The 24,496-nt window shown below is 39.0% G+C and overlaps 6 protein-coding genes, 1 long non-coding RNA gene and 3 other non-coding genes across 24 annotated transcripts; 7 read left to right on the top strand and 3 right to left on the bottom strand.

Annotated features, from left to right (window-relative positions):
* Positions 1 to 1,458: 1,458 nt before the first annotated feature.
* On the top strand, positions 1,459 to 5,380 carry ATERDJ2A (DnaJ / Sec63 Brl domains-containing protein). 4 transcript variants are annotated; one of them, NM_001198516.1, is made up of 12 exons: positions 1,476 to 1,609; positions 1,932 to 2,148; positions 2,227 to 2,322; positions 2,413 to 2,533; positions 2,648 to 2,754; positions 2,841 to 3,058; positions 3,167 to 3,344; positions 3,422 to 3,541; positions 3,764 to 3,850; positions 4,011 to 4,121; positions 4,338 to 4,799; positions 5,079 to 5,272. In NM_001198516.1, exons 2-12 carry the CDS (start codon positions 1,963 to 1,965, stop codon positions 5,175 to 5,177), a joined length of 1,785 nt encoding a protein of 594 aa, NP_001185445.1. In that variant the 5' UTR covers positions 1,476 to 1,609; positions 1,932 to 1,962; the 3' UTR covers positions 5,178 to 5,272. The 4 variants fall into 4 exon arrangements, with proteins under 4 accessions (NP_001031306.2, NP_001185445.1, NP_178112.2 ...); NM_001036229.3 differs by having other exon boundaries at positions 1,459 to 1,609; positions 4,338 to 5,380; NM_106643.5 differs by having other exon boundaries at positions 1,490 to 1,609; positions 1,929 to 2,148; positions 4,338 to 5,278.
* An 83-nt stretch (positions 5,381 to 5,463) lies between these two features.
* On the top strand, positions 5,464 to 12,718 carry AT1G79950 (RAD3-like DNA-binding helicase protein; the record flags this gene model as incomplete). Of its 7 annotated transcripts, none has more annotated exons than NM_001334941.1 (21): positions 5,464 to 5,756; positions 6,006 to 6,271; positions 6,345 to 6,493; positions 6,584 to 6,665; positions 6,761 to 6,908; positions 7,070 to 7,226; positions 7,312 to 7,595; positions 7,704 to 7,749; positions 7,949 to 8,090; positions 8,185 to 8,339; positions 8,499 to 8,590; positions 8,674 to 8,772; positions 8,851 to 8,919; positions 9,060 to 9,146; positions 9,365 to 9,418; positions 9,482 to 9,612; positions 9,935 to 9,992; positions 10,068 to 10,173; positions 10,495 to 10,579; positions 10,680 to 11,143; positions 11,235 to 12,690. In NM_001334941.1, the coding sequence occupies 19 exons, from the start codon at positions 5,520 to 5,522 to the stop codon at positions 10,554 to 10,556; spliced, it is 2,424 nt and encodes an 807-aa protein (NP_001321161.1). In that variant the 3' UTR covers positions 10,557 to 10,579; positions 10,680 to 11,143; positions 11,235 to 12,690. The 7 variants fall into 7 exon arrangements, with proteins under 7 accessions (NP_001321161.1, NP_178113.3, NP_001321157.1 ...); NM_106644.4 differs by having other exon boundaries at positions 10,495 to 10,548; NM_001334939.1 differs by having other exon boundaries at positions 10,068 to 10,548.
* On the bottom strand, positions 11,605 to 12,492 carry OFP14 (ovate family protein 14; the record flags this gene model as incomplete). Its single annotated transcript, NM_106645.2, has 1 exon — positions 11,605 to 12,492. Exon 1 carries the CDS (start codon positions 12,487 to 12,489, stop codon positions 11,605 to 11,607), a length of 885 nt encoding a protein of 294 aa, NP_178114.1. The 5' UTR covers positions 12,490 to 12,492.
* Positions 12,719 to 12,894: 176 nt separating the features above from the next.
* Positions 12,895 to 13,198, bottom strand: AT1G09937. The gene has a single exon (NR_139725.1). It is a non-coding gene; the product is annotated as an other RNA (long non-coding RNA).
* On the top strand, positions 13,076 to 13,377 carry AT1G09943. The gene has a single exon (NR_143547.1). It is a non-coding gene; the product is annotated as an uncharacterized misc_RNA (transcript).
* A 639-nt stretch (positions 13,378 to 14,016) lies between these two features.
* AT1G79970 (uncharacterized protein) lies at positions 14,017 to 15,834 on the top strand. 3 transcript variants are annotated; one of them, NM_001334944.1, is made up of 4 exons: positions 14,017 to 14,251; positions 14,643 to 14,830; positions 14,964 to 15,335; positions 15,433 to 15,834. In NM_001334944.1, exons 3-4 carry the CDS (start codon positions 15,115 to 15,117, stop codon positions 15,530 to 15,532), a joined length of 321 nt encoding a protein of 106 aa, NP_001321255.1. In that variant the 5' UTR covers positions 14,017 to 14,251; positions 14,643 to 14,830; positions 14,964 to 15,114; the 3' UTR covers positions 15,533 to 15,834. The 3 variants fall into 3 exon arrangements, with proteins under 3 accessions (NP_001321255.1, NP_565224.1, NP_974186.1); NM_106646.4 differs by having other exon boundaries at positions 14,643 to 15,335; NM_202457.3 differs by having other exon boundaries at positions 14,643 to 15,834.
* A 101-nt stretch (positions 15,835 to 15,935) lies between these two features.
* Positions 15,936 to 16,009, bottom strand: AT1G79980. Its single transcript has one exon. It is a non-coding gene; the product is annotated as a tRNA-Arg (tRNA).
* A 44-nt stretch (positions 16,010 to 16,053) lies between these two features.
* AT1G79985 (structural molecules protein) lies at positions 16,054 to 17,541 on the top strand. 3 transcript variants are annotated; one of them, NM_001124152.5, is made up of 4 exons: positions 16,054 to 16,288; positions 16,457 to 16,685; positions 16,782 to 17,008; positions 17,127 to 17,541. In NM_001124152.5, exons 2-4 carry the CDS (start codon positions 16,462 to 16,464, stop codon positions 17,132 to 17,134), a joined length of 459 nt encoding a protein of 152 aa, NP_001117624.4. In that variant the 5' UTR covers positions 16,054 to 16,288; positions 16,457 to 16,461; the 3' UTR covers positions 17,135 to 17,541. The 3 variants fall into 3 exon arrangements, with proteins under 3 accessions (NP_001117624.4, NP_001154479.1, NP_001322123.1); NM_001161007.1 differs by having other exon boundaries at positions 16,460 to 16,685; NM_001334945.1 differs by having other exon boundaries at positions 16,054 to 16,685.
* Positions 17,542 to 17,689: 148 nt separating this feature from the next.
* On the top strand, positions 17,690 to 24,179 carry AT1G79990 (coatomer subunit beta-2). 2 transcript variants are annotated; one of them, NM_001161006.2, is made up of 25 exons: positions 17,690 to 17,852; positions 18,129 to 18,149; positions 18,235 to 18,296; positions 18,373 to 18,427; positions 18,533 to 18,569; positions 18,649 to 18,974; positions 19,084 to 19,215; positions 19,358 to 19,506; positions 19,620 to 19,688; positions 19,825 to 19,972; positions 20,067 to 20,132; positions 20,416 to 20,604; positions 20,728 to 20,868; positions 21,055 to 21,129; positions 21,254 to 21,430; positions 21,520 to 21,611; positions 21,691 to 21,807; positions 21,965 to 22,079; positions 22,164 to 22,235; positions 22,339 to 22,535; positions 22,618 to 22,711; positions 22,813 to 22,919; positions 23,160 to 23,289; positions 23,423 to 23,588; positions 23,867 to 24,179. In NM_001161006.2, the coding sequence occupies exons 1-25, from the start codon at positions 17,850 to 17,852 to the stop codon at positions 23,887 to 23,889; spliced, it is 2,763 nt and encodes a 920-aa protein (NP_001154478.1). In that variant the 5' UTR covers positions 17,690 to 17,849; the 3' UTR covers positions 23,890 to 24,179. The 2 variants fall into 2 exon arrangements, with proteins under 2 accessions (NP_001154478.1, NP_001154480.1); NM_001161008.2 differs by having other exon boundaries at positions 23,423 to 23,564.
* Positions 17,972 to 18,108, top strand: U4.9. Its single transcript, NR_139726.1, has one exon. It is a non-coding gene; the product is annotated as an other RNA (small nuclear RNA).
* Positions 24,180 to 24,496: the final 317 nt, after the last annotated feature.

Here is a 24,496-nt window from a genome sequence, read left to right on the forward strand (position 1 = left end):
TTGCTTCTTTATTTGCATCTTTCCTACCTGATCTTAAGTTTACTCGGTTTAAAACTACTGTATATAGCAAACTTGCAATGACATGCAATATGCTATGATTGTTTTCTTTTGTTATAAATGTTAATATCATATATAAAATGAAAGAAATGTATTACAAAAGAGCATTAACCTAATCACCAGATTGCGAAAACCTTTTAGATGTCTTCTTGAAGATATGGTATTGCAAATTTCACGGTCAAAATTCTTGAAAATGATCGAAGAAAGCAGTGACTGTGAATTATGTAAGACATTATTTACTTGTTTTCAAATGTGGTAAACTCCACCGTGTGCTGCCATTTTTTTGAGAGTGGAAGGAACATTTGGTGAACGAGTTTTTGTCCAAGAGAGAAGCTCAAACTATGTGGAAGGCATATGCGTGTGCTGCCAGTTTCTTGAGAGTGGTAGGAACATTTGGTGAACGAGTTTTTGTCCAAGAGAAAAGCTCAAACCATGTGGAAAGCATATTCGTGTGCTGCCAGTTTCTTGAGAGTGGTAAGAACATTTGGTGAACAAAAGCTCAAACTATGTGGAAGGCATATGATGCGAGAAATGCTTAACCGAGAAAAAAATTAGCCTCCAAATCTCACAAGCAAAATCTCAAGTTAATAAGCATTTTAGCAGTGGTGTCTATGTACAACAATATCATAATATGAAAGCCAGTAATAAAATTTAAATGGTATGAAAAACGATAATAGCTATATAATAACATTTTCTTTGTTTTTAATATCTATATTTTGTTTTAGTTATATATAATATTAACATGTCAACAAAGTTTTCAAATAACTGATTATTTAATATAATCAAAACAAGTAAAATTATACGATATTTGGCTAGATTTAAAACGACTATTTTAGTGAATCGAATAACCAAATCATACCAAACTCATTCAAAATCATTATTAGCTTTCGTTACAGTAGATAAAAAAGTATTGGTAACCATGCTCTTATAAATTTAATTGAATTAGACAGTTTATGATTAAATCGATAATAATAACGAAGATTGATGTATTTTGCAAGTAGAACAATTTATTTCTGGTCGAAATATAAATAGTTACAACAAAACAGTTTTCTTAAAATCATTAAATATTTGTTTTGTTTAAATCTCTATTTTGTTGTAACTATTTACAATCTCTAGATCACATTAAATCTCTAGAACATATAAGAGATTTGTTGCAATCCCTATTACAATATCTGGATCACATTAAATCTCTAGAGCATATAATCCCTCTTTGATCCATATCCTTTTCTCTTTTTCCTTTCTAATTTATAAAAAATGTGATTTTTTTTGGGAAATTCGTTTTCGTTCACCATAAAAACTTTGCTATTAATAATTACTCTAATTTAATGGAAAATAAATAACTCGTAAAAATGTAAAGAGAGAAATGAATTGCGAAATATTTTAATTGAGAAGGTAAAGAAAAGTGAATAAGCAAGTAAAGAAGAAAGAACTCACCAATCAGAAATCAGAAATTAGAAGAGAAGAGAAGCATAAAGAAAAAAAAACTGCAACGCCGTTTGTTGCCGATCTGCAGCAGCGCGATCTCTCTGATTATAGAGAGCTATCATCCTAGGTGAGCTTCTTCTTCGATTTCCTCTTCTACAATATCCTTTCAAGTTCGATTTCATCTTCTTTCACCAATTATTGGTTTTGCTTCCTTCCCGTAGTTTCGTTTGTTTGTTTTCTAAGGTTTTGTGTCGATCTCAAAGTGAGTCCAGGGATTCATATACCTTTAGACTAGATTAGCCGAGATCTATTAGTGTTGATCTCCGTCATGTAGAATCCCTAATTAATTTCAGTGGCCTCAGATCCAGCTTTTCATGTTATTGATAATTTTGTATCCTTGAAGCTTTTTGGATGTTGTGAGATTATAACAGAGCTTTTCCTTTCAGCAGAATAGAATCTCTCAGTTTAAAGGCTCCAAAGATGGCGGCGTCAGAAGAGAATAGCGCATTGTTTCCCATTTTTATCTTGACGATTATGGCAATTCCTTTGGTGCCTTACACCATGGTCAAGTTAAGCGGTGCTCTCTCCAAGAAACAAAGGACCATTCATTGTCAGTGTCTCGAGTGTGACCGTTCTGGAAAATATAAGAGATCCTTGTTTAAAAAGGTTACTTTCCACTCAACCTCCTGCTCTGTAATAGATTATTGCATGTTCCTAACCTCTTCTTCACTTATCTATCTGCAGATCTCTAACTTCTCTACGTGGAGCAACTTGACACTTGTGCTACTCTGGGTCGTGATGATTTTCTTGATTTATTACACTAAGAACATGAGCCGTGAGGTAATCCCATTGCTTGCTGTTGAACTTGAATGCACCGCTGACTTATATCAACTAATTCTACTTGCTTATTTACCTTCTTTTGTGTTACAGGCTCAAGTTTTTGACCCATTCAGTATACTTGGACTGGAACCTGGAGTTACAGATTCAGAAATAAAGAAAGCATATAGAAGGCTGTCGATTCAATACCATCCTGATAAAAATCCAGATCCAGGTCAAGTTTTTCCCCTTGTTATTTTTTTTTTCCCTTTTGATCATTACGGAATTATGGTTGCAGCTTTTGATCCTGATAGTTTTTTCTTCTATGCGCATTTGTTGATCTCTACAGAAGCCAATAAATATTTTGTGGAGTTCATATCTAAAGCATACCAGGCTTTGACTGATTCAGTATCCCGTGAAAACTTTGAGAAGTATGGTCATCCAGATGGCAGACAGGTAAGGATACATCTCCTTTCCCTTCGCATGTGCTCCCGTCTTATTGACAAGCCTATTGAGACTAAAATATTGTTATGTGATCGCAGGGATTTCAAATGGGCATTGCTCTTCCTCAATTTCTTCTAGACATTGATGGAGCATCTGGTGGCATATTATTGCTTTGGATAGTTGGTGTCTGTATTCTCTTGCCCCTTGTGATTGCTGTTATATATCTCTCGAGGTCATCAAAGTATACTGGGAACTACGTTATGCATCAAACACTCTCCGCATATTATTATCTAATGAAACCCTCTCTGGCCCCAAGGTATATTCACTCATACCCATATACATTCAAGTGATGCTATTGGTGCATGACAAATGGGCTGTGTTTTCGTTTGTTTGTATGACATGTTTTAAAATTTTTATTGTCCAGCAAAGTTATGGAAGTTTTCACCAAGGCAGCTGAGTACATGGAGATTCCAGTTCGTAGAACTGATGATGAACCTCTGCAGAAGCTCTTTATGTCTGTTAGGAGTGAACTAAATTTGGACCTGAAGAACATGAAGCAAGAGCAAGCTAAGTTTTGGAAACAGCATCCTGCCATAGTGAAGGTGAATTTTAAAATTATGCAACTGTAATGCTAAATATTGGATAAACTGAAATACTCACTTCCTCAATTTCTGTACAGACCGAGCTGTTGATACAAGCCCAGTTAACTCGTGAATCAGGAGTCCTGTCTCCAGCCCTTCAGGGTGATTTCAGGCGTGTGCTAGAGCTTGCACCTCGCCTCCTTGAGGAGTTATTGAAGGTCTAGTCTCTATTTAAATAACACAATTTCTGATAAAATAACCATCAAAAAGCGATGACCGCAAAGTGCTAACCTAGAAGATATGTATTTTCCTTTAGAGGAACTCGAAACAGACTCTTAAAAGACTTAGAAATTTAGGTTAATAGTGATGCTTTTGGTTACACTGTTAAATTGTGGTTTTCTTAACCATTCTTTCATTATAACATTGTGAGTTTCTTGCAGATGGCGGTTATACCACGCACTGCCCAAGGGCATGGATGGCTGAGGCCTGCAGTTGGAGTAGTTGAGCTATCTCAGTGCATTGTTCAGGTCTTAAATTGCTCTCATCGCCTATCTTCTAGTTTTTATTTGTTTGTGAGCTTTCAGTTCTTTATGTCTCTTTTCTCCACAAGATTTACTTCTTCCTGAAAGTTTAAGAAGTGCTTAGTGTTGTTGTCTAGGAACATAAACTAAAAATCCAAAATCGCAGGCTGTTCCTCTTAGTGCAAGGAAGTCTTCTGGAGTATCATCAGAAGGCATTTCCCCTTTCTTACAGCTCCCTCATTTCAGTGATGCCGTTGTCAAAAAGATAGCACGGAAGGTATACTACTATCAAATGTGTCAAGTGCAGTACTAATATCTAGTTCCATATCATGTGCATTTTTCTCTCACTTTTTGATTCCTGAGAATCTTGTTGGATTCTGTTCTCCAAATAAGTAGTAGTGGTTCTTTAGGTTGGTTTACTTAAAGGTCTAGTCTAAAGACATATATAAACCTCCATTTTATGTTAACATGTCATTGTTTCTCCTATTTTCAGAAGGTTAAATCATTCCAAGATCTTCAAGAAATGAGGTTGGAAGACCGTTCTGAACTACTTACTCAGGTAGCGGGTTTATCAGCAACTGATGTTGAGGACATTGAGAAGGTGCTAGAAATGATGCCGTCTATTACAGTCGACATCACATGTGAAACAGAAGGGGAAGAGGGGATCCAAGAGGGAGACATTGTGACCCTTCAAGCTTGGGTCACCCTGAAACGACCCAATGGGCTTGTAGGCGCTCTTCCTCATGCACCCTACTTCCCCTTCCACAAGGAGGAAAACTATTGGGTTCTTCTGGCTGATTCAGTGTCGAACAACGTTTGGTTCTCTCAGAAGGTTAGCTTCCTGGATGAAGGTGGAGCGATAACGGCTGCATCAAAAGCCATCAGTGAGTCAATGGAAGGTTCGGGTGCAGGGGTGAAGGAAACAAACGATGCAGTGAGAGAAGCGATTGAGAAGGTTAAAGGAGGGTCAAGGCTGGTCATGGGTAAACTCCAAGCACCGGCAGAGGGAACATACAACTTGACTTGCTTCTGCCTGTGTGACACATGGATCGGGTGTGACAAAAAGCAAGCACTGAAAGTGAAAGTCCTGAAAAGAACCAGGGCAGGGACACGTGGGTTGGTTTCAGATGAGGGTGCGATTGCAGAAGAAGGTATGGAGGAGGAAGATGAGATTGAGGAGGAGGATTACGATGATGATTACGAAAGTGAGTACAGTGAAGATGAGGATGAGAAGAAAGATATGGATGAGAAGAGAGGGTCGAAGAAGGCCAATGGGAGTGTGAAACAGAAGAAAGAGTCGAGTTCTGAAGAGTCGGGATCGGAGGAAGAGTGAAACAGAAATGAGATTTTACATTGATAAACAAAACAAAAAATACAATACTTTTGTCCTGGAATCTTGACGGAAACTTCTTTTTCACAGTTTTGATATTCTCTCATTGGCTCCCTTCTCTTTCTTTCTCTCTGTATCACTTTTCTTCAGAGACACACATACAAGCAAAACGCGACTAAGGAGAAAATCGTACTAACTCGGACAAATTTTGGTACACAGCATTACAAAACAAAACAAAACTTTTTAACTCCCCCAAATAGTTTAGGGTTTAGGGTTTATTGGGGGCCCCAATACAGACCATCAGGTATCAGGTAATGGGCCTTGTTAATAAAGTAGTGGGTTATAATGGGCTTTACGGTTGTTTCAAGAAGTGGAAGCCCTACAAGGCGGGAAAATCAGAAGAGGCGCGTCTGCTTCCGTCTTCTTCTTCGTCTTCTCCGGAGAGGTTTTGTGGTGTTATCGGCGGAATCCGACCCGAAAATGCCAAATTACAGCATCAGAGGAATCAATGTTGAATTCCCATTCGAGGCGTACCAGTCTCAGATCATATACATGGACAGAGTCATCGAGTCTCTTCAAAACGTGGGTTTCCCTCTCCCTCTCTCTCTCTCTCTTTTTTACACACCAACTCTCTTCAACTGTTTTGTTGATGATGATATTCGCGTGATGATACTCTCTCTCTCTCTCTCTATTCTGTTGTTTATTTTGCTTTCCCCAATTCTATATCGCTTTTTAGGGTTCTTCCCCGTTCACACTGACCATTTGGGTTCTTAAATTAACGCTGAATTAGTTGTTAACTAATCTTGTTTATAACTTGTGATGATGATGCAGAAATGTCATGCGCTTTTGGAGAGTCCTACGGGAACTGGGAAAACTCTTTGTCTTCTCTGTGCCACCTTAGCCTGGCGAAAGAGTCTGGGCTCTTTCTCAACCCGTAAGGATCGGAAGAACAGTGCCATTCCTTGGTCCGATTCAGACGAGCCTCTGTCACAATCCGGAGGAGGAGGAGGAGGAGCTTTTCCCACCATAGTTTATGCGTCCCGGACTCATAGTCAGCTCCGCCAAGTGATCAAAGAATTAAAAAGAAGTAGCTACAGGTCGGACACACCACAAATTCTGTTTCTGCCTTATAGCTACCTGCTCATCATCTCTTCTCAATCAATTTTGTAGGCCTAAGATGGTGGTGCTTGGATCACGGGAGCAGTTATGCGTTAATGAGGAAGTCAACTCCCTCCGTGGCAAAGCACTCACTAATGCCTGTCAGTACCTTTGCAAAAAGCGCGGTAAACGCCAATGCAACCATTTCAATCGCCTTCCAGGTACACAGCCATCATCAAACGACCATTTATAAATCCTTCTTCTTTATGAATTATGGTTACTATTTTTCCCTTTCCTTTAATCTTTTGTAGATTATTTGAAGCATAACCCTCATATTGGCGACGAACCTGTTGACATTGAGGATTTGGTCAATATTGGAAAAGATTCTGGACCGTAGGTTCCTCTATTTTTTTTGCTACTTCAACAAATATTTTCGTTTCTTACGTTCCTGGCTTTTTCCATCTGTGTACTATATTTGTATTTTTCAGATGCCCTTATTATATCACAAGAGAGCTTCACAAGGACGTGGACATCATATTTGCACCTTACAACTACTTGATCAGCAATGGGTATAGAAAGTTTTTGAAAGTCAACTGGACTAATAGTGTCCTTATTTTTGATGAAGCGCACAATCTGGTAAGGGACTAATGTTGTTTCACATATAATTTCCTTATGTATTCTCTGTTCATCATGAACTCTTCGTTTCTTGGGGTTTTGTTCTATTTTTCCGGGTTACCAAACGATTATACTGCTTCCAACTTCTCGAAACACTCAGTTCATCTTTAAAACATGCGCAGGAAAGTTTATGCGCAGACTCTGCTTCATTTGACCTTCCTTCTGTTCTTTTATCGGCTTGCATTTCTGAAGCGCAAGAATGTGTACAACTTGCGGCAGCAAGAAGGGATTCATTAAATGACGTTTCCATAAACCCTGAGAATTTTGCTATACTTAAAGGTCAAACTTTAGGCCTTGACTGAGATTACAACGTTCTGTTATACATGAATGCCTGTTCTCATCTATCGTTGTTTTTCTCTTGCAGGACTGCTTCTTAAGCTGCAGGAACTGATTTCTAAAGTGCCAATTCCCAAAAGGGACGAGGGATTTACCAAGCCTGGGCCTTACATATATGAAATGCTTAAAAGCCTTAACATCACTCACGAAACTGCTCCTAAACTCATTGGTACAGTTGAGGAGGCTGCAGTGTTCCTGGAGGAGGAAAAACAACGAACAGCGACCAACGCTGGAAGCAAACTAGAAATCATTGCTGACATGCTTAAGCTGATCTTTAGAGAAAATGGAAGTAACCATGCAGATGTTTATCGTGTAAGTTTTAAGAAGAGTGTTGTTCTTTATATTCTGTGTCGAATTTTTATAATTAAGTTGAAAAGAAAATTATCTTTCTCTTACACCATCTCATTCGTCCTTTGTTAGGTTCATGTACAGGAGCTGGAGCAAAATTCTACTGATGTGATGAAAGGTAAATAAGAGTGCGATTTTCTAAAGCCTTTAAAACAAAACATTGTTGCTGTCCCAAAGCATTAACAAAAACGCCGTTTTGCTAATTTGAAAACATAGTAATCATTCTTATTCTGCTTCCCCTGTTGAAACTGGAAACAGTGTCTTTTGAAAGATTAGTCATATCTTTGGAGGAAATAAATGAATGATTTATTTTGTAGGCAAGGTATCAAGAACGCTTAGCTGGTGGTGCTTCAGTCCTGGGATTACCATGCTGGACATAGCACAAAAAGGTGTTGGGTCTATCATTTTAACATCAGGGACCTTGTCTCCCATGGATTCATTGGCTCAAGAACTAAAACTGTGAGTCCTATCGCTAATGTTTTCTCTCACTATGATTGTCTATCTGCCTTTTCCCCCAGCTTATAATGGAAACATCTTTTTTTGGAAAACGCAGGGACTTTCCCATTCGGTTGGAGAATCCCCATGTTATATCCTCAAATCAGCTATGGGCTGGAGTTGTAAGTACTGGTCCATCAGGGTACGTTCTTAATTCTAGCTACCGCAATCGTGATGTCCCAGAGTACAAACAAGAACTTGGGAATGCCATAGGTAAGTGTTTTGTTATTTGGTAGTTCATATTGGATGGCCTGAATGTATCATTCTGAATTTCTGACCTGTGAACCGAGTTCTAGAGTCTGGGGAGATCTCAAAATCGAAGCTGCTATCCTTATAGTGATCAATTAATTAGTATGTGTTTCTACTCTGCAGTTAACTTTTCTCGAGTCGTGCCTGAAGGACTGCTGATATTTTTCCCTTCCTATTACCTTATGGACTCTTGCATTACATTTTGGAAAAATGGGGTATGGCCGTTGTTAATTTTCTCTTAAGTATGAAAAAATGAGTACTCTTTAGCTTGTAAACCTACCGTTTTTTCATCATTCAGTGTTACAGAAACTCAATGACAGTATGGGAAAGAATTTGCAAGCTCAAGAAACCTGTCATTGAACCCAAGGATTCCTCCCTCTTTCCTGCAGCAATGCGGGTGAGCAAGAGATGCCTCTGATCTACGTCTCTTGAATAGGATTAATTTAATCGTGTCTTGTATTTTTGTTAATGGTAGGACTTTTCAGAAAAATTGCAAGACAGAGCAACTTCGGGTGTGGTGTTTTTTGCCGTTTGTCGCGGTAAGGTATGTATTCTTCAACCTGTATAAATTTTCTCCTGTATCCATATAGTATGTATGAGGATGCTGGTATAAAAGATAGGAGGTCAATAAGTTTCTCTAGTGTAGTGTCTTCAGTATGGCTGGTCTCTCTGTTGTGTTGTCAGGTCAGCGAAGGACTGGATTTTGCTGACGGTGCTGGCAGAGCTGTCGTCATTACTGGGTTACCTTATGCCAGGGTGACAGATCCTAGGGTTTGTCTGCTCTATCCTTTAATGTTTTGTTCTGAATTTGTATTTAGGCTCATTAGCGAAATGGTAGCAAAAAACAGTTAGTGAACTGTTTTGTTCTTTTTCAGAGTTTCTTTCTCATTTCTCTTCACTTTTATTTAAACTGGCACTGGGGGGCCACATAGCTTTAAATTTTATGCTGCTACTTGTATTCCAGCATCATTAAACCATGTGTAAAACAGGTTAAATTGAAACGAGAGTTTCTGGATGAACAATCACAACTTGCAGATGTTAAGGTGAGTTCAATATTTATTTGATTATTGACACATCAAGGTATAATATTTCTTACAATTTTGTAGCTTCCAAGATCAACCCTACTATCTGGAAGCATGTGGTACAGTCAAGAAGCCGCACGGGCTGTGAATCAAGCAATTGGACGTGTAATCCGCCATCGTCATGATTATGGAGCTATCATCTTTTGTGATGACAGGTTTTGTTCATGCTACCCGTGGCTTTTTTTTTCTGGTTTCATGCAAGATTGTTCTTTTCGAGCATATATTCTGGGCATGATGCATGTAAAGATGTAGGCCTCTTGTTTTTGGGCGAATAGATAGTGCATGAAATATTTTAGTTAAGGTACTGCCAATTTAAATTGAGACGTATGCTCTTTATTTGAGATTGCTTTTGGTTGATATTGTGTCTGACATTCTCTTTCCTAACTTTACTTGCTATAGTTCTTAACTATCCTCCAAAAGACAATATACTCATTCTCGTTTTTTCTGATTATTTCGTATATTGGCTATTGTTGACAGATTTGAACAACCATCCCAGCAATCCAAGATATCACTTTGGATACGACCTAACGTCAAGGTATAAGTTATGCTCTGTCTTCCCTCTGTCTTATTATGGAGAGTAAGTTTGTTTCTGGATATACCGGTTTTGCAGTGCTACTCTAGATATGGAGAGGTTATTTCTGACCTTGCTCGATTTTTCCGGACTGAAAGATCAAATTTTCCTGCAAGGCTTGTAACAGAACAAGAGAACAATATAGGTAATGCATCTTGCAGCCAAAAGATAACTTTAATTGGACGTTACCATATCTTAGTCTGCCTGCCCTATTATCTCCCATCCTGTTTTTTTCCTTGTGATAATCTATGGGTTGCGTTTGGGTGTCGGGGAATGATATAATTGCTTATCTTGTATCCACAAGATTTTTGCTTAATAGGTTGGAACAAAACCAAAAAAAGAGTAAATGAATAGTAGTAAGCATATATGCAATAGTTTTTCATAGCAAAATGCTCGTATTCTTCAAGCCCTATTTTCAATTATATGTTGGACATCCACTGGTAAGCCAAATCTTTTTTCGATACAGTTTCAACATTGTTACCAGTGGAATCAATCGAGGATAATCCTACACCAGCCTTTGGTCAGTGATTCATTTTTTCCTTTATTCTCAGGTCTGAGGAAAGATGTTTTCCCTTTAGTACATGGTTAGAATATGGATCTAACTTCAACTCTCTATGTTGTGATTTTGCTTTGGTTATTGATCATTTGCAGGTAATAGTAATTTGAAAAACGTTGGGGTTGCACAAAATGAGTTGAGTAGACTGGAAGCGTTTCCTCCTGCAAATCGGGCTTCACCCTTGGAGCGTGACGGAAATAATGTTAAACGGAATGGTTTGACCATTCTTAAACATACAGGCAAGATACCTCGCATTGTAAAGGGAGATGTTATGCAGGGTTGTTCTTCACGGAAGGCTAAGTTGGTGGAACTAAGTGATGATGAGGAGACTCCGGTAGAGAGGAGATGTGAAGTAGTGGATCTAGAAAGCGACAACTGTGAGACGCAGACCTGTGTAACTGAAGTGCTTGCATCAAGCACATGTTTGAACACAATGGGACTAAAAAAAAAGCGAAAGGTTCCAGAGAGTCAGGGAAGTGCATCGTCGTCAGTGTTGACAGCGAAAGGGAATGGAGGTGGTGATAAAAAGGAAGCAAGTGCATCTGCGTTTTTGAGTCAAGTTAGATCCTAAACCCTCTATTTCCATGTTTCTCTTTTGTATATCCAGTTATTTGCTTACATTGGAAGACATGCGGTGATGATCTTACTAGGTCAAAGAGAAACTCAACACAGAAGAATATAAGAAGTTCATTGGATACATGCAAGCATTGAAGAAGAAGGAGATTAAGTTAGCAAACGTGATGCAGTCCATTGTGCAACTGTTCTGTGGAAGTGAGAGGGATCATCTTCTAATGGGATTCAAAGACTTTGTGCCAGTAAAGTATCGTCCTGCCTACGAGGAATGCATTAAAACGAGAAAAAGACAATCGATCATCTTTGGTAACTCAAATTAACATTGTTACTCGCTCTTCATTCTTTTTGTAAGTAACAACAAGTCAACAACAGCCTTAAGGCTGCTGAGAAGAAAGGAAGGAAAGTAAAACTTTTTTGTGACAAAAAGAAAACGAAATTGCATGAGAGTTAGTTGTCACTCATGATCATCCTCTTCCTAAGCCTGTCCCTGGCGGCACGAGTACTGAGCGACCTCACATGACCTTTCCTGGTGATTCTCTTCTCCTTCTCACGAAGAGCAATGATGAGATCGACGAAAGCGCTTAGTATGAACTTGTGTGACTTCTTGTCGTTGAGATCCAGATAGCAGAAGAGTAGCTCTTCCATCAAGTCCCAATCCACTTCGCTTTCCCGCATCCCTAACTTGGACTCCATCATCTCCACCATGGACTGCCTGAAATCCTCTTGCGGCTCATCCGTGTATCTTAACACCGCGATGCAGTTCTCCGGCAGCACCAAGGTGGATCTCGATTGCCTCTCCGACGATGTTGACGTTGTTTCCATGCTAGGCCTGCCCTCCGAAGATCCAGGCGGAGGAGATAGCCTCTCTGTTCTCAGCAAATCCGGGGGCTGTTTCGGGGAGTCGTAGACGGCATGTCCCCATGTCCTCTCGAATCTGTGACGATAGTCGTCGTCATCATCATCATCATCACTGTCGTCTGATGATGACTCCCTTTTCTCCTTGTTTTTGGTCACCCGGGCTTGATGCTGATCATCCTCCTGGTCGTCTCTGATGCAGAGGGATTTGAAGTTTTCCTCAAGAAAACGATCAATGTCGGACAAGGTGGCGGCGTGAGCAGAGTCCTGGTGGTAAACGGGTTCTTCTTTGCTGAATCTGGTCTTGCTGCTGCGTCGTCTGTGCTTGAAGGAGAAGGAGAGCTTCTTGGGATGCTTACCAAGCACCCAATTCTTTGAGGATGAGAATGAATGTGAGGAAGACAGTTGCAGCTTCCCTGTCTCTTTTTTGATCTTTGACAGGTAACCATGCAGCGATTTCTGCAATGGGTTTGGCATGTCCTCTCAGACTTTTGCTCTCCAAACAACTCTACTGCATGAAAACAAACTCAGAATTCTTTAATTTTAAACCAATTCTTGGAGATTTGATGCTATTAAGAGGGAACAGGGGTTCATTGGTCAAATCTGAAACTGTTCAACGCTACGTTGTTGGTAATCTCATTAATTAATAGGCAAGTTTTTTTCTTAGATTTGTTTCTGTGTTAAATCTGTTTCCATTAGTTCCAGATTCTGCATTCAATGCATCGTTGAATAGTAATTGTTCTTTTTTTTTGTATTGGAAATGAAGCTCACGCGCTTAATCTAAACACAGAGTTGATGATACTGTACTTGAGTCAATTCAATGTTTAAAGTACCAATTAAGGTATCATTGACAAAAAATTAAACATCTTTAATAGTGAAAACAAATGAAGAGAACCCGATAAAGCGGATAATTAAGTAGCAAGTGTTTCCGAGGCCCATATTTTGAGGCCCAAAACTGGAGTATAATGGTGTGCGTCTATTTTGTCCCACATCGCTTGTGTGACTTTAGAGCACAAAAAGCTAGTGCTATAAAAAAAATCTCACATCCTCAAAAGCTAGTGCTATAATGACGCAGCTAATGAGGTACTAACCGAGGCGCGTCTATTGCTGGTTGAAAACTATTTCCAAACCCCCTCATGGGCCTGGGCTTGACCTATGGCCTTTGAGAATTTCTGGAAGGGCTCCCTTCGGGGTAAAGCCCTACAAATCTTAAGTTCAAATTGTTTCTATCCTTGGTAAGTTATATTATTAATATAGGGTTTGGTCATTGTAAAGATTGAGAATCGTAATGTATTTGGGGGAGTCAAATTAAATGTATTTGGGTGAGTCAAATTAGGTGAATTCTCAAAAGGAAGAAAATACGCATAACAATCTGAATCTGTAACTATAATAAAATTGAAAACGAAGGTATTTGTCTTTTCAATTCTCTAAAGTTGTTATTCAGTATTTACTTTACATTTCAGCGATAAGGGACCAAATCAATTGGTTGGTTGGAAAGGTAAGAAAGATCCCTAAACCCATAAATCCTATTTCCAAATCAATATGTAGACATAATGTAATCAGCACTGTGTTGACTGTTTAATTCTTGTTTTTTTCGTTTTATCTGGTCATTGCAAAAGTGTTAATTAATATATTCATTACAGATTTTTAGTGGATTTAGTATATATTCTTTTGATAATTATTTTCTTACGCCTATAATCACATACAATGTCTCATATAATTTGTATTTATTATTTTTAAAAAGTTCTGATAAATTGGAGAATAAAAAACAAGAGTTAAAGCAAAGCTTTGTTGTTGTTTTTTCTGTAGTCAACAAATATTGTTCTCTTTTTTTAAGAAAAAAAATGAAAATGAAAAGACTTGATAAGTGATAATGGGAGACACGATCACTCGTAGGCGTTGCTTCCGGTTTTTATTTCTAACATTTTTCTACTCTCTTTTTTTTTTTTTTTTCTCTTATGGAAAATAATTTTGTTTTTATAAGAGGAAAATACAGAGGCAAGGCAAACAATACGAGTCTTGTACGTATTCTCTCTTTGCTTCCTAAAAATCAATCAATCAATCAATCACAGAGTACGCACCACCAGCCAAATTATAAGTGAGAGAGAAGATAACGACGACAAGAAGAAGAAGGAGAAGCTCCAAAATTGTTCATTTGCATTTCTCCAACTTGTAAAATCGAGCACCTGCATTTGGGGGCTTTCCTCTTATCTGGAAACAAAGAGAGCCGCCACTGATGGTAAATTTGCTTTTCATCCTTAACCTCTCTACTTCTTCTTCTTCTTCTTCTTCTACTACCACTACTTTTTGAGATTCTATCTATCTATAGTCATCCATTTTGACTAGGAGACTTTATATTATTTTCTTCATTTGAAAGATTCTCTATACATAGATAGTCATCGATTGTGTTTCTGTGTGTGTCTGCAATATCTGTAGTTTTGATTTGAAACTTGCCTGAATCAAATCCAACCATGAATTCGGTAGTTTTGTAGATCAGAGATTATTGGTAGAGAGTATCAATGTTGGATTGATTGATTGAATGAAGCATACATTATTATATAACACAAGATTTTTATAAATTGCTACTGAAACCAGAAAAAGGTAAAATATTAATTTGTGTATTTTTGTAGGAATGAGTTTCCGTGAATCATCCACCCAGGTGAAAGGAATCATAATTTGGTTGGTCAACTAATAATAAAAATGGGTGAGGCAAGTGATTCAGATTCGTCTGATGAGTCTTTGAAACACAATAGCACCCCACCACTCTTTAGCATCTCTGGCTTCTTTTGTGTTGCCAAAGGAGGAGACTCTGATCCCGGTAGGAGCCCTACTTCTCCCCTTGATTTTGGAGTCTTTGGTGGCCTCTTTAGCCCCAGGTCTTCTTCTTCTTCACCCCTCCACCGAAACAAATGGCTTTCTCACAAAGTCGGGCTTTCTCTTCTGAGCTCCAGCTTCGAACTAGGCGATGATCCATTCAGAAGGGACTACATTGTGCTTGCCCCTCAGGTCAAGGTCAACAATGTTAATACAGCAACTCCCAAGCTTTCCAGTGATCCTTGTGTCATTGTGGAGGAACCAAGGAGATCAAGCTCATCATCCCCTATGGATATCATCTCCACGTACTCTCGCTCCCTCTCTGGGCGTGAGATGGCTCTCTCTGAGGACTATACCTGTATAATTTCTCATGGACCAAACCCAAAAACAACTTATATATTTGGCGATTGCATCCTGGATTGTGACCCCAAGGACTTGGGAAAAGAAGATATTGAGATACACGAAGAAGGGGATGATTCTTTTAGCACAGAAAAACCTCAAAATCACAGGTTCTTCTGGCTCCAACTTACAAAGCAGCATTGAGTGGTCTTTTTAACCTTGAACTAATTACATCTCTGACATTTTATTTCCGTGAATGAACAATAGGGAAGTATCAGCAGAAAAGGAAAGTGAGAACGCTGGTGCTGAAGAATCATGTTACGAAGAGGAGGATCTGTTTCCTATGGCAATGCCTCTTAACCCGTAATGAGATGGCCAGAGTGAAGGGGGTTTATTGTGTGGGCCTCTCCCTCTTTGAGTGTGACATTTAGTGTTGTAAGGTTAGGTGTGGGGATTTTTGTGTGCTCAATAAAAAGCTTTGATTCGGGTGAGTTTTGCTGTGGCCTGATGCCCCGGCTCATCCCTTTTCTTCGTCTTGTTTTTTTTTTCTTCTTACTTTGTATGATTGCGTTGTTACTACTGATCCTCATTTGATGGACACACTTGTGTTTTCTCTCTATATCAATTGTTTTAGTGGCTCACGTTGCTGAATAAAAATGGATATTATCGATAGGGCATCTTTTATTCTATTTTGGGATACAAGAATGATTGAAACACAATATTGGAAAGAAAAGCTAAGTTGCAAAAAAAAAAGAAAAAGGAAAAAAAGTCGACCACAGTGGGAGTCGAACCCACGACCTTTTGATCCGAAGTCAAACGCGCTAATCCACTGCGCTATGCGGTCATTCTTGTTACTTATATCATGAACAACATGGTAAGCCAAAACTTCTTCTTTCCTCTTTCTTCTTTCTGTTTTCTGGTCGCTCGTTACCACCAAGACCTCGTCGAGGTTTCTCTCTCTCTGAAAAAGTGCTTTTGCTGCGTTTCCATGCTCTCGGAAGGAACTTGGCTGAATCGTTGGAGAATTATCGATCTGGCGTCGTTGGTGCATCTCTAGCTGCGCCAATTCATCGGATCCGGTTTGATTTCTCCCTTTCGCGAATCTAGCCTTCCGTGATCTTAGGTGGGTTTTCCGAATTGATCTGTAATTGAGGATGTAAATCGAAACTAGGGATTTCCTAGATCTCGTTAGCTGTGTATTTGATTATTGCAGCAGAGTTTTTGTTTAGGTAGAGATATAGGGAATTTTGATATAGGGACACTTAAATTTTGGTGTATCAATTTGCTGCAGCAGCCATGTTCTATGGCACAGCTGTATGGGACCCTTGGCTTATCGTTGGCCAGATTATTTGCCTCCAATGCTCTTACTATCTCACTCTTGGACTCTTCACCATGGTCTTTCTTGGCCTTCGTGTTCCTCGCCTTAGTCTTGTCTACTTCTTCGATTACGCTACTCTCACTACTTCCACCTTCACCGGTTGGTCTGTTATTGCCTCATTCCTCTTCTCTTCACTCGCTGGGTATTTTGCTTTGCCCCCTAGTAATAGTATCCATCCATTTATTTCCCTCTTTATTACTAGTCTTTTCAGATTCCTTGTATTCATTTTAATTGGCAGGGCTGTGTACATGATATTTTTGGTGGAGCGAGCACGGAAATGCTTAGATTTCTCTGCAACTCTCTACATCATACATCTCTTCTTTTGCATCATGTATGGAGGATGGCCTTCCTCTATGGCGTGGTGGGTTGTTAATGGAACCGGACTCGCTGTTATGGCTTTGCTAGCTGAGTACTTGTGCATTAAACGCGAACAGCGAGAGATCCCTATGGATCGCTTCCACTCAAGTAAGATGATCATTCTTTCTTGAAATCTCTCTGTGTGAACAAGCATATCTTTACCTTTTACTTTCTCAAGACTGACTTAACATGAAATTAAATTTGGCTGCCTATGCTGCTGCTGCAGGGGTTTGAAGATTGGTGAAAGAACAAGTGATGAAGATTCTTGTGGGTTAGCAGCGCGACTCGTAGAGCCTAGTAGAGCCTAGTACTCTTAACAATTGTGATGTACAGAGATGAAATCAGAGGAGTAGAATGGGCGAAAGGAAGTTCAGCTAGCCAAGCAACAATGTTGGACACTGGTGCACCAACTCTGACTGCAATTTTTAGTGACTTCAAATACTAAGACTTTGGAATACGTTTCAATTTGTTCTTTTGTATGAAAAAAACATTAGACTCGAATAGGTTATTGATTTCATGTTGCTTCTTTTTTTTGTTTATACTGGATTTTCTCTTCTATCCTCTACTTGGTGCAGCTTTGTGTGTTTTAAAACCAGTGTCTCATTCATCATACTCTTTTACCACCAATTGAATCCTTCCAATTTACTGTTTTTTGGGGGGGAAAATTACTGTGTACTAACAAGTAAAAAGGGCCGTCCGTCAAAATGTAACATCTCCTATATACGGTGCGGTCAAGTTAAAAAAAAGAGCAAAAACGCGTGATAAAACGACGTCGAATTAGAGATCCTACTAGACCCAGATTCAGATCCAAATCGCCAACGCGCACTGGAAGTGGGATCACCACCACTGCGCTTCTTCTTCTTCGTCATCTCTGATCCCCCCTGCGATCAGGGGCCATTTCCGTCGATAATCCGATCTCCGGTTCAGACATTCGTTTGGACTTGCAAAGATGGTGAGTGACATGATCTCTCAGTTTCTCCATAGATCTACCTCTGAATCCTCTTTCAATTTTTTACTTGAAATCTCATTTCTGGGCTAGTCTACGTAAGAGTGTTCCTCATTGCACTAAAATTTGATGTTCCTTCAGTCATCCCCTAAATCGAACGATATTTTCTACTATGCCGTGTTTTGGTTTCTCAGAATATCATCAAGTATTTTTGTACGAGCTATTTTTTTTTTTGTTTCTCTCTTCGGCACTAACCTAAGTGTTTGCTTCTTTTGTTGACAGCCACTGAGACTCGAAATCAAGGTAATGCAGTCTCCTTTGATGCTCGATTTCATCCTTAATCATTCTTATTCGGGACTGTATTGACACGCTTCTTTGTTTTGATCAGCGTAAGTTTGCTCAAAGATCAGAAAGAGTCAAATCTGTAGATCTCCATCCAACAGAGCCATGGTAATTTGAGCGCATTCATTCTTCATTGCTTTATATATCGTTAAGGAAACAAGTACTAATCCATAGATTGTTTCAGGATCCTGGCAAGTTTGTATTCCGGAACTCTGTGCATCTGGAATTACCAGACCCAGGTTAGTATCATCTCTTGCTTTTATCTTACTTTCTATCTGTTGGTCTTCACTCTTATATTTTGTGCTCCCTTCTGATTATTGTTAACCCAAATATGACTTTTGCAGACAATGGTAAAATCTTTCGACGTGACTGAATTGCCTGGTATGATATATAGCATCTCATTGTTCCTTCTTATTCTTTCGCACATCATTTGTTGAATCTCTGTCCTGGTGTTGTGCAGTTCGGTCAGCAAAGTTCATTGCACGGAAGCAGTGGGTTGTAGCTGGAGCTGATGACATGTTTATTCGTGTCTACAACTACAACACTATGGATAAGATCAAAGTATTTGAGGCTCATGCTGATTACATTCGCTGTGTTGCTGTTCATCCCACGCTTCCCTATGTCTTATCATCATCTGATGATATGCTCATCAAGCTCTGGGACTGGGAAAAGGGTTGGCTTTGCACTCAAATTTTCGAAGGCCATTCCCATTATGTTATGCAAGTCACTTTCAACCCCAAAGACACCAATACTTTTGCTAGTGCATCCCTTGACCGTACCATAAAAGTAAGATTAGTCTTCAACTTTTAAGTTACACCTTCTTCTTTCATTCCCAATTTCCCATTATGAGAAGCTTAACATTTGTTTTCCTGTATCTACATCTTTTCTTACCTAGATATGGAATCTTGGCTCTCCGGATCCAAATTTTACTTTGGATGCACATCTCAAAGGGGTAAACTGTGTAGACTACTTTACTGGTGGGGATAAACCATACCTAATCACTGGTTCTGATGATCATACTGCTAAGGTCTGTACTGAGCTTTCTTGCTTCTTTGCAAGTTGTTTGCTACATATGTGTGCTTGTATGTATCTCCATTTGTATTGTTTGTATATAGGTTCGTGCAGGGTTTTCTGTTTGTATATTGTTCATAAATTTCTTCTGGAAGCAGGTGTGGGATTACCAAACAAAGAGTTGCGTTCAGACTCTCGAAGGTCATACACACAATGTTTCTGCAGTATCTTTTCATCCAGAGCTACCTATAATTATTACAGGATCCGAGGATGGAACTGTTCGCATATGGCACGCCACCACTTACAGGTAACTCGTATGCTGTCTGCATTGGAGCTGCTATTGATTTTGTCTTTAAAAACTTCCTTCAATTTTTCAAAAATCTTCATCCAACAGTTTTTTACTTAATACTTGACATCTAGGCTTGAGAATACATTGAACTATGGCCTTGAGAGGGTTTGGGCTATTGGACACATTAAAGGTTCACGCCGGTAAGTTTCTGATCTTTTACTATGTCAATATTTATTCCCTATTAAAGATATATATCTTCACATCATAATTATTTCTTTGTGTAAATTTATGTTTCCTTCATAACTTACGAGATGGCAATACCTTGTCTTTTTCCAGGGTTGTAATTGGTTATGACGAAGGATCCATAATGGTGAAACTTGGCCGTGAAATACCAGTGGCTAGTATGGATAACAGCGGAAAAATTATTTGGGCTAAACACAATGAGATACATACTGTAAACATCAAGAGTGTGGGCGCAGATGAGGTTTGGGGTTTAACACTTTTACATTGTTGCCTTGTGTATTTGAAAATTAGCTCATGTTTGGCAATGTTTATCATTTGGTTCTGAGCCTACTTAGGTCACTGATGGTGAGAGACTTCCTTTGGCCGTTAAAGAGCTAGGGACCTGCGATCTTTATCCTCAAGTAAGTGGCATCCTTCTTATTGTATAATTGTTACTCCCTTTAAACAATGAAGGAAATGTGGTTTTGTATCTCTGGATTGTCATTTCTACATTTATGGAAGATATATTGGATATGTAGTGCTAATGTTTTTCTTGAATTGCTGCTTCCTGCTTCTAGTTATTTATTTTTGGGCAGTTTGATAGATTACTGGTATTAGTAAGAAATATGACCTTAAATCATTTATTAATTTTGTGACTACCCACTGTCATTTATGTTTCTATTATTTAATTTTTTGCTTTTTCAGAGCTTGAAGCACAACCCTAATGGTAGGTTTGTGGTAGTTTGTGGAGATGGTGAGTATATTATCTACACTGCCTTGGCGTGGCGAAATAGGTCATTTGGCTCTGCGCTAGAATTTGTTTGGTCATCTGATGGGGAGCATGCTGTCAGGGAAAGCTCGACAAAGATCAAGATCTTCAGCAAGAATTTCCAGGTTTGTAATTCCTTTTGGCACGTTCCTTTTCCGACTGATTAACTCTAAAGCTTTTGTTTTTTGTGTCTTATTCTGTTATCTGAAATACACTAACCTATGCTGATACCCTTGTTTAATTTGCAGGAAAAGAAGACTGTGAGACCCACCTTCTCAGCAGAGCACATTTTTGGTGGGACGTTATTGACAATGTGCTCAAGTGATTTTATATGCTTCTATGATTGGGCGGAATGTAGGTTGATTAGGCGAATAGATGTTACTGTCAAAGTAAGTGCTTATATACCAGAAGTAGATCCATTAGTTTCTACAAGAAAATAGTTTATAGGTTACGTTTTCAGTAATATTTTTATTGGAGAAATACAAAAGAGTTCCTTATCTGAAATTTAAACGCAAAAGCAGATTGGTACTGCTCGCTTATTCACTTTTAACGTTTTTGTTTATTCAATGTTTCAGAATCTTTATTGGGCGGACAGTGGTGATCTAGTTGCAATTGCCAGTGATACATCATTCTACATCCTTAAGTTCAATGTGAGGATCTTTTTTAAACCTTGGTAGTGAGCCAGAACTCTTGTACATTTCCTTAGTTTATTTTCCTAGTACTGTTGCTGTTCGAGACATGGTTTTAAGCTGTTTTCTTACTGTTCTGCTGTAGCGTGACATTGTTTCCTCTTATTTTGATGGCGGTAAACAAATTGATGAGGAAGGCATTGAGGACGCATTTGAGCTTCTCAATGAAACCAATGAACGTGTTCGGACTGGCTTATGGGTTGGGGATTGTTTTATCTATACCAACTCTTCTTGGAGGCTTAATTACTGTGTTGGTGGTGAGGTAAGGCTCATTTCTAGGTTTTTGGAAAGAAACGTTTTATGTTTTTTATTTTGTTGTAATTGAGATTCAGTACTCCTCTTATATTACAGGTAACTACAATGTATCATCTGGACCGTCCTATGTACTTGTTGGGTTATCTCGCTAATCAAAGCAGGGTTTATTTGATTGACAAAGAGTTCAAGTAAGCAGATGTTTTACTGTTATGATTGCTAACAATGTTTTGTAACTTACTGACTTCTGTGTCCACTTTATGATTACAGTGTTATTGGATACACTTTACTTTTAAGTTTGATTGAGTACAAGACTCTTGTGATGCGTGGAGATTTGGAACAGGCTAATGAAGTCTTACCTTCAATTCCTAAGGAGCACCATAATAGGTATGAGAATGTGCTTTCCCTCGCATTATGGTTACAGCTGGATTATGGTGTTAGTAAACATGTATCCAAGGTCACATAATGGTTTAAATTGTTTTCCTAAATTCACGCATTCCTACTTTTCTGATTCTCGACTTCAAAATCCTGTTCGTTTTGTCAGCGTGGCACACTTTTTGGAGTCACGTGGCATGACAGAAGATGCTCTAGAAGTAGCAACTGATCCTGACTACAGATTTGAGTTGGCCATACAGCTCGGTAGATTGGCTGTCGCAAAGGTTAGTCTGTAGTTTTTACCATTTGAGAAGCTTTATTTCCATGACTTACCGATATGTTTTTACTCGATTCTTATTTTTTGACAGGACATTGCTGTAGAGGCACAAAATGAATCTAAATGGAAGCAACTTGGAGAATTAGCTATGTCAAGTGGGAAGGTGACCATTTTTTAGCTGCAATCAGTGTTCTAGGATTCTTACAAAGGTTAAAGCTAACATGTATTTTTCTTTTCATTTTCCTTCCCATGCTTGGACTACTTAGCTGGATATGGCTGAGGAATGCATGAGGCATGCTATGGATTTGAGTGGTCTGCTGCTGCTTTATTCTTCATTGGGAGATGCAGATGGAATGATGAAGCTGGCAGCACTTGCAAAAGAGCAAGGAAAGAACAATGTCGCTTTTCTTTGCTTGTTCATGTTGGGTCAAGTAGAAGACTGCCTGCATCTGTTGGTGGAAAGGTACATTGTTTACTATTTCTTACATGTGGAACATATATTCCCGCAACTAATTACGTCTATGCTGATATTAATATGGTTACAGTAATCGAATACCTGAAGCCGCTCTGATGGCGAGATCGTACCTTCCAAGCAAGGTCTCCGAAATAGTGGCATTGTGGAGAAACGATTTGACCAAGGTTAGTGGTAGACACATCCGATGCACCTTGTGATTGAATTTCAAACCTTGCCTGTTGAGATATCCACAATTTTTCTTCATCCTCTGTCAATCTGGATATAGATAAGTCCAAAGGCTGCTGAATCTCTGGCTGATCCCGAAGAGTATCCCAATCTCTTTGAGGAGTGGCAAGTCGCCCTGTCCCTTGAAAATAGAGCTGCAGAGACGAGGTATCTTTTCGTCGTTGCCGTCATTAGCTTATTCTTAAAAACAGTGCTTATGAGGAAACCTTTTTAATTGAATTGTGGGACTTAAGCCATTTAGAGTCATGTGTCTGTATTACATAGCAAGGTAGCCGTCATGTATTTGCTTATAATTTGAATTTATACCCGTATAAACATAAGCCGAATGTCGATTTCATTTTTTCAGGATCCTCATAAACAAAGTATTTTTGTTGACTTATCTTGCAGGGGCGTCCATCCTCCTGCTGGGGATTATTGTAGTCATGCAGACAGAGATCATACAACTTTAGTGGATGCTTTTAGAATTATGCAAATAGAGGAAGAGGGTCGACTTGAGCAAGGGGATGTTCTCGACGAGGTATGCATGTTTACATTACATGCATTGAAGAGGATTGTCTTTTACCCATGATATCCAATCCAATGGTCTTGGCCATGGTGGACAATGGTAGGATCATTAATTCTACTGTCGCTGCTTCATTTGTTGTGAACAGGTTGGGGAAGAGGGGGAAGATGGAGAGGAAGAGGAGGAGGAGGATCGTCAGGAAGAGAGTAGTGATGGGAGACAGCAGAATGTGGAAGAAGAGGCTGTTGTGGTGGACGCTGACTCTACGGATGGTGCTGTGCTAGTTAATGGTAACGAGTCTGAAGAACAGTGGGGTAAGATTAGTGAAGGAACCGCATCAGCCTTATAGCATTTGTGGTTATCAATTGATTATAAGATGTCGCTGCACCAAAATATCCTTTTGCCATCTGCACATATATCATAGGATTTGCGTTTGCATCTGTCCATCAATGTTTCCTCATCTGTCTGCCTCCCATCTTCGTCTTACTGATCATCTTACTTTTGATGTTGACTGTCTTTTAAATAGTGCTTCTCTATGCCATTAACTTTTTTATCAATCCGTGGACTGATTAAATATTTGTTTGTTGTACAGTTCTAACACCGCCACAAGAGTAGGGTTGGTGAAGAGTGAAGACATACACAGATAGATATTTTCTTGGCTTTGAAACTTGATACATTCAGCAGAGAAATGAGGCAGCACAGAGAGAGATTAGTTTCCATTGTTAAAAAACTGATCTATTGATAGCTTCCGCTTTGTGCTTTTAATACAGATACATATTAAAAAAAAAGGGGGTTTTGGGACTCTTATGTAGCTTTAACTTATGAGAGATTTCACCTGTAGAATATCTGTTTTGAACTGAGATTTCACCCATATAATATGTTTTGACTTTCGATTCAATAGGTTATGTAGTTGATATCTTTTTTTTTTTTGCAAAACTCAATAGCAGTAGCAAAAAACTTAATTGGAAATAATCAAAGTGAAGGGATAAGTTGGGAAAGAGCCAGAGGATAACGCATGGTGCATTATTATTAGTATTGTGGAGGAGACGCATCTCGAAACATCTCTCAAAGCAAACAAGGACCCAAAACAAAGTTCCTTGCATTCTTCCACTGTCCGTAATCACCATCACCATATCATTATTCTTCTACCCATTTTGTCTTGGAAATGATTTTAAATTTTCTTGTTGCTTCTTACTGCAAACTGTGTATAGGTTCAACTACT

Source organism: Arabidopsis thaliana (genome assembly GCF_000001735.4).
Source record: "Arabidopsis thaliana chromosome 1 sequence".
Classification (NCBI taxonomy): Eukaryota; Viridiplantae; Streptophyta; class Magnoliopsida; order Brassicales; family Brassicaceae; genus Arabidopsis; species Arabidopsis thaliana.

Bases quoted from the DNA above. Each gene is read 5' to 3' on its own strand.
- AT1G79990 (NM_001161006.2), top strand. The intron at 18,975-19,083 runs GTAAGATTAGTC...TTTCTTACCTAG, and splicing joins CCCTTGACCGTACCATAAAA to ATATGGAATCTTGGCTCTCC. The intron at 19,216-19,357 runs GTCTGTACTGAG...TTCTGGAAGCAG, and splicing joins CTGATGATCATACTGCTAAG to GTGTGGGATTACCAAACAAA.
- ATERDJ2A (NM_001036229.3), top strand. From the start codon at position 1,963: ATGGCGGCGTCAGAAGAGAATAGCGCATTGTTTCCCATTTTTATCTTG. The intron at 3,059-3,166 runs GTATATTCACTC...TTTATTGTCCAG, and splicing joins AAACCCTCTCTGGCCCCAAG to CAAAGTTATGGAAGTTTTCA. The intron at 3,851-4,010 runs GTCTTAAATTGC...CCAAAATCGCAG, and splicing joins TATCTCAGTGCATTGTTCAG to GCTGTTCCTCTTAGTGCAAG.
- AT1G79970 (NM_106646.4), top strand. From the start codon at position 14,713: ATGGGTGAGGCAAGTGATTCAGATTCGTCTGATGAGTCTTTGAAACAC. The intron at 15,336-15,432 runs GTTCTTCTGGCT...AATGAACAATAG, and splicing joins GAAAAACCTCAAAATCACAG to GGAAGTATCAGCAGAAAAGG.
- AT1G79985 (NM_001334945.1), top strand. From the start codon at position 16,462: ATGTTCTATGGCACAGCTGTATGGGACCCTTGGCTTATCGTTGGCCAG. The intron at 16,686-16,781 runs GTATTTTGCTTT...TTTAATTGGCAG, and splicing joins CTCTTCTCTTCACTCGCTGG to GGCTGTGTACATGATATTTT.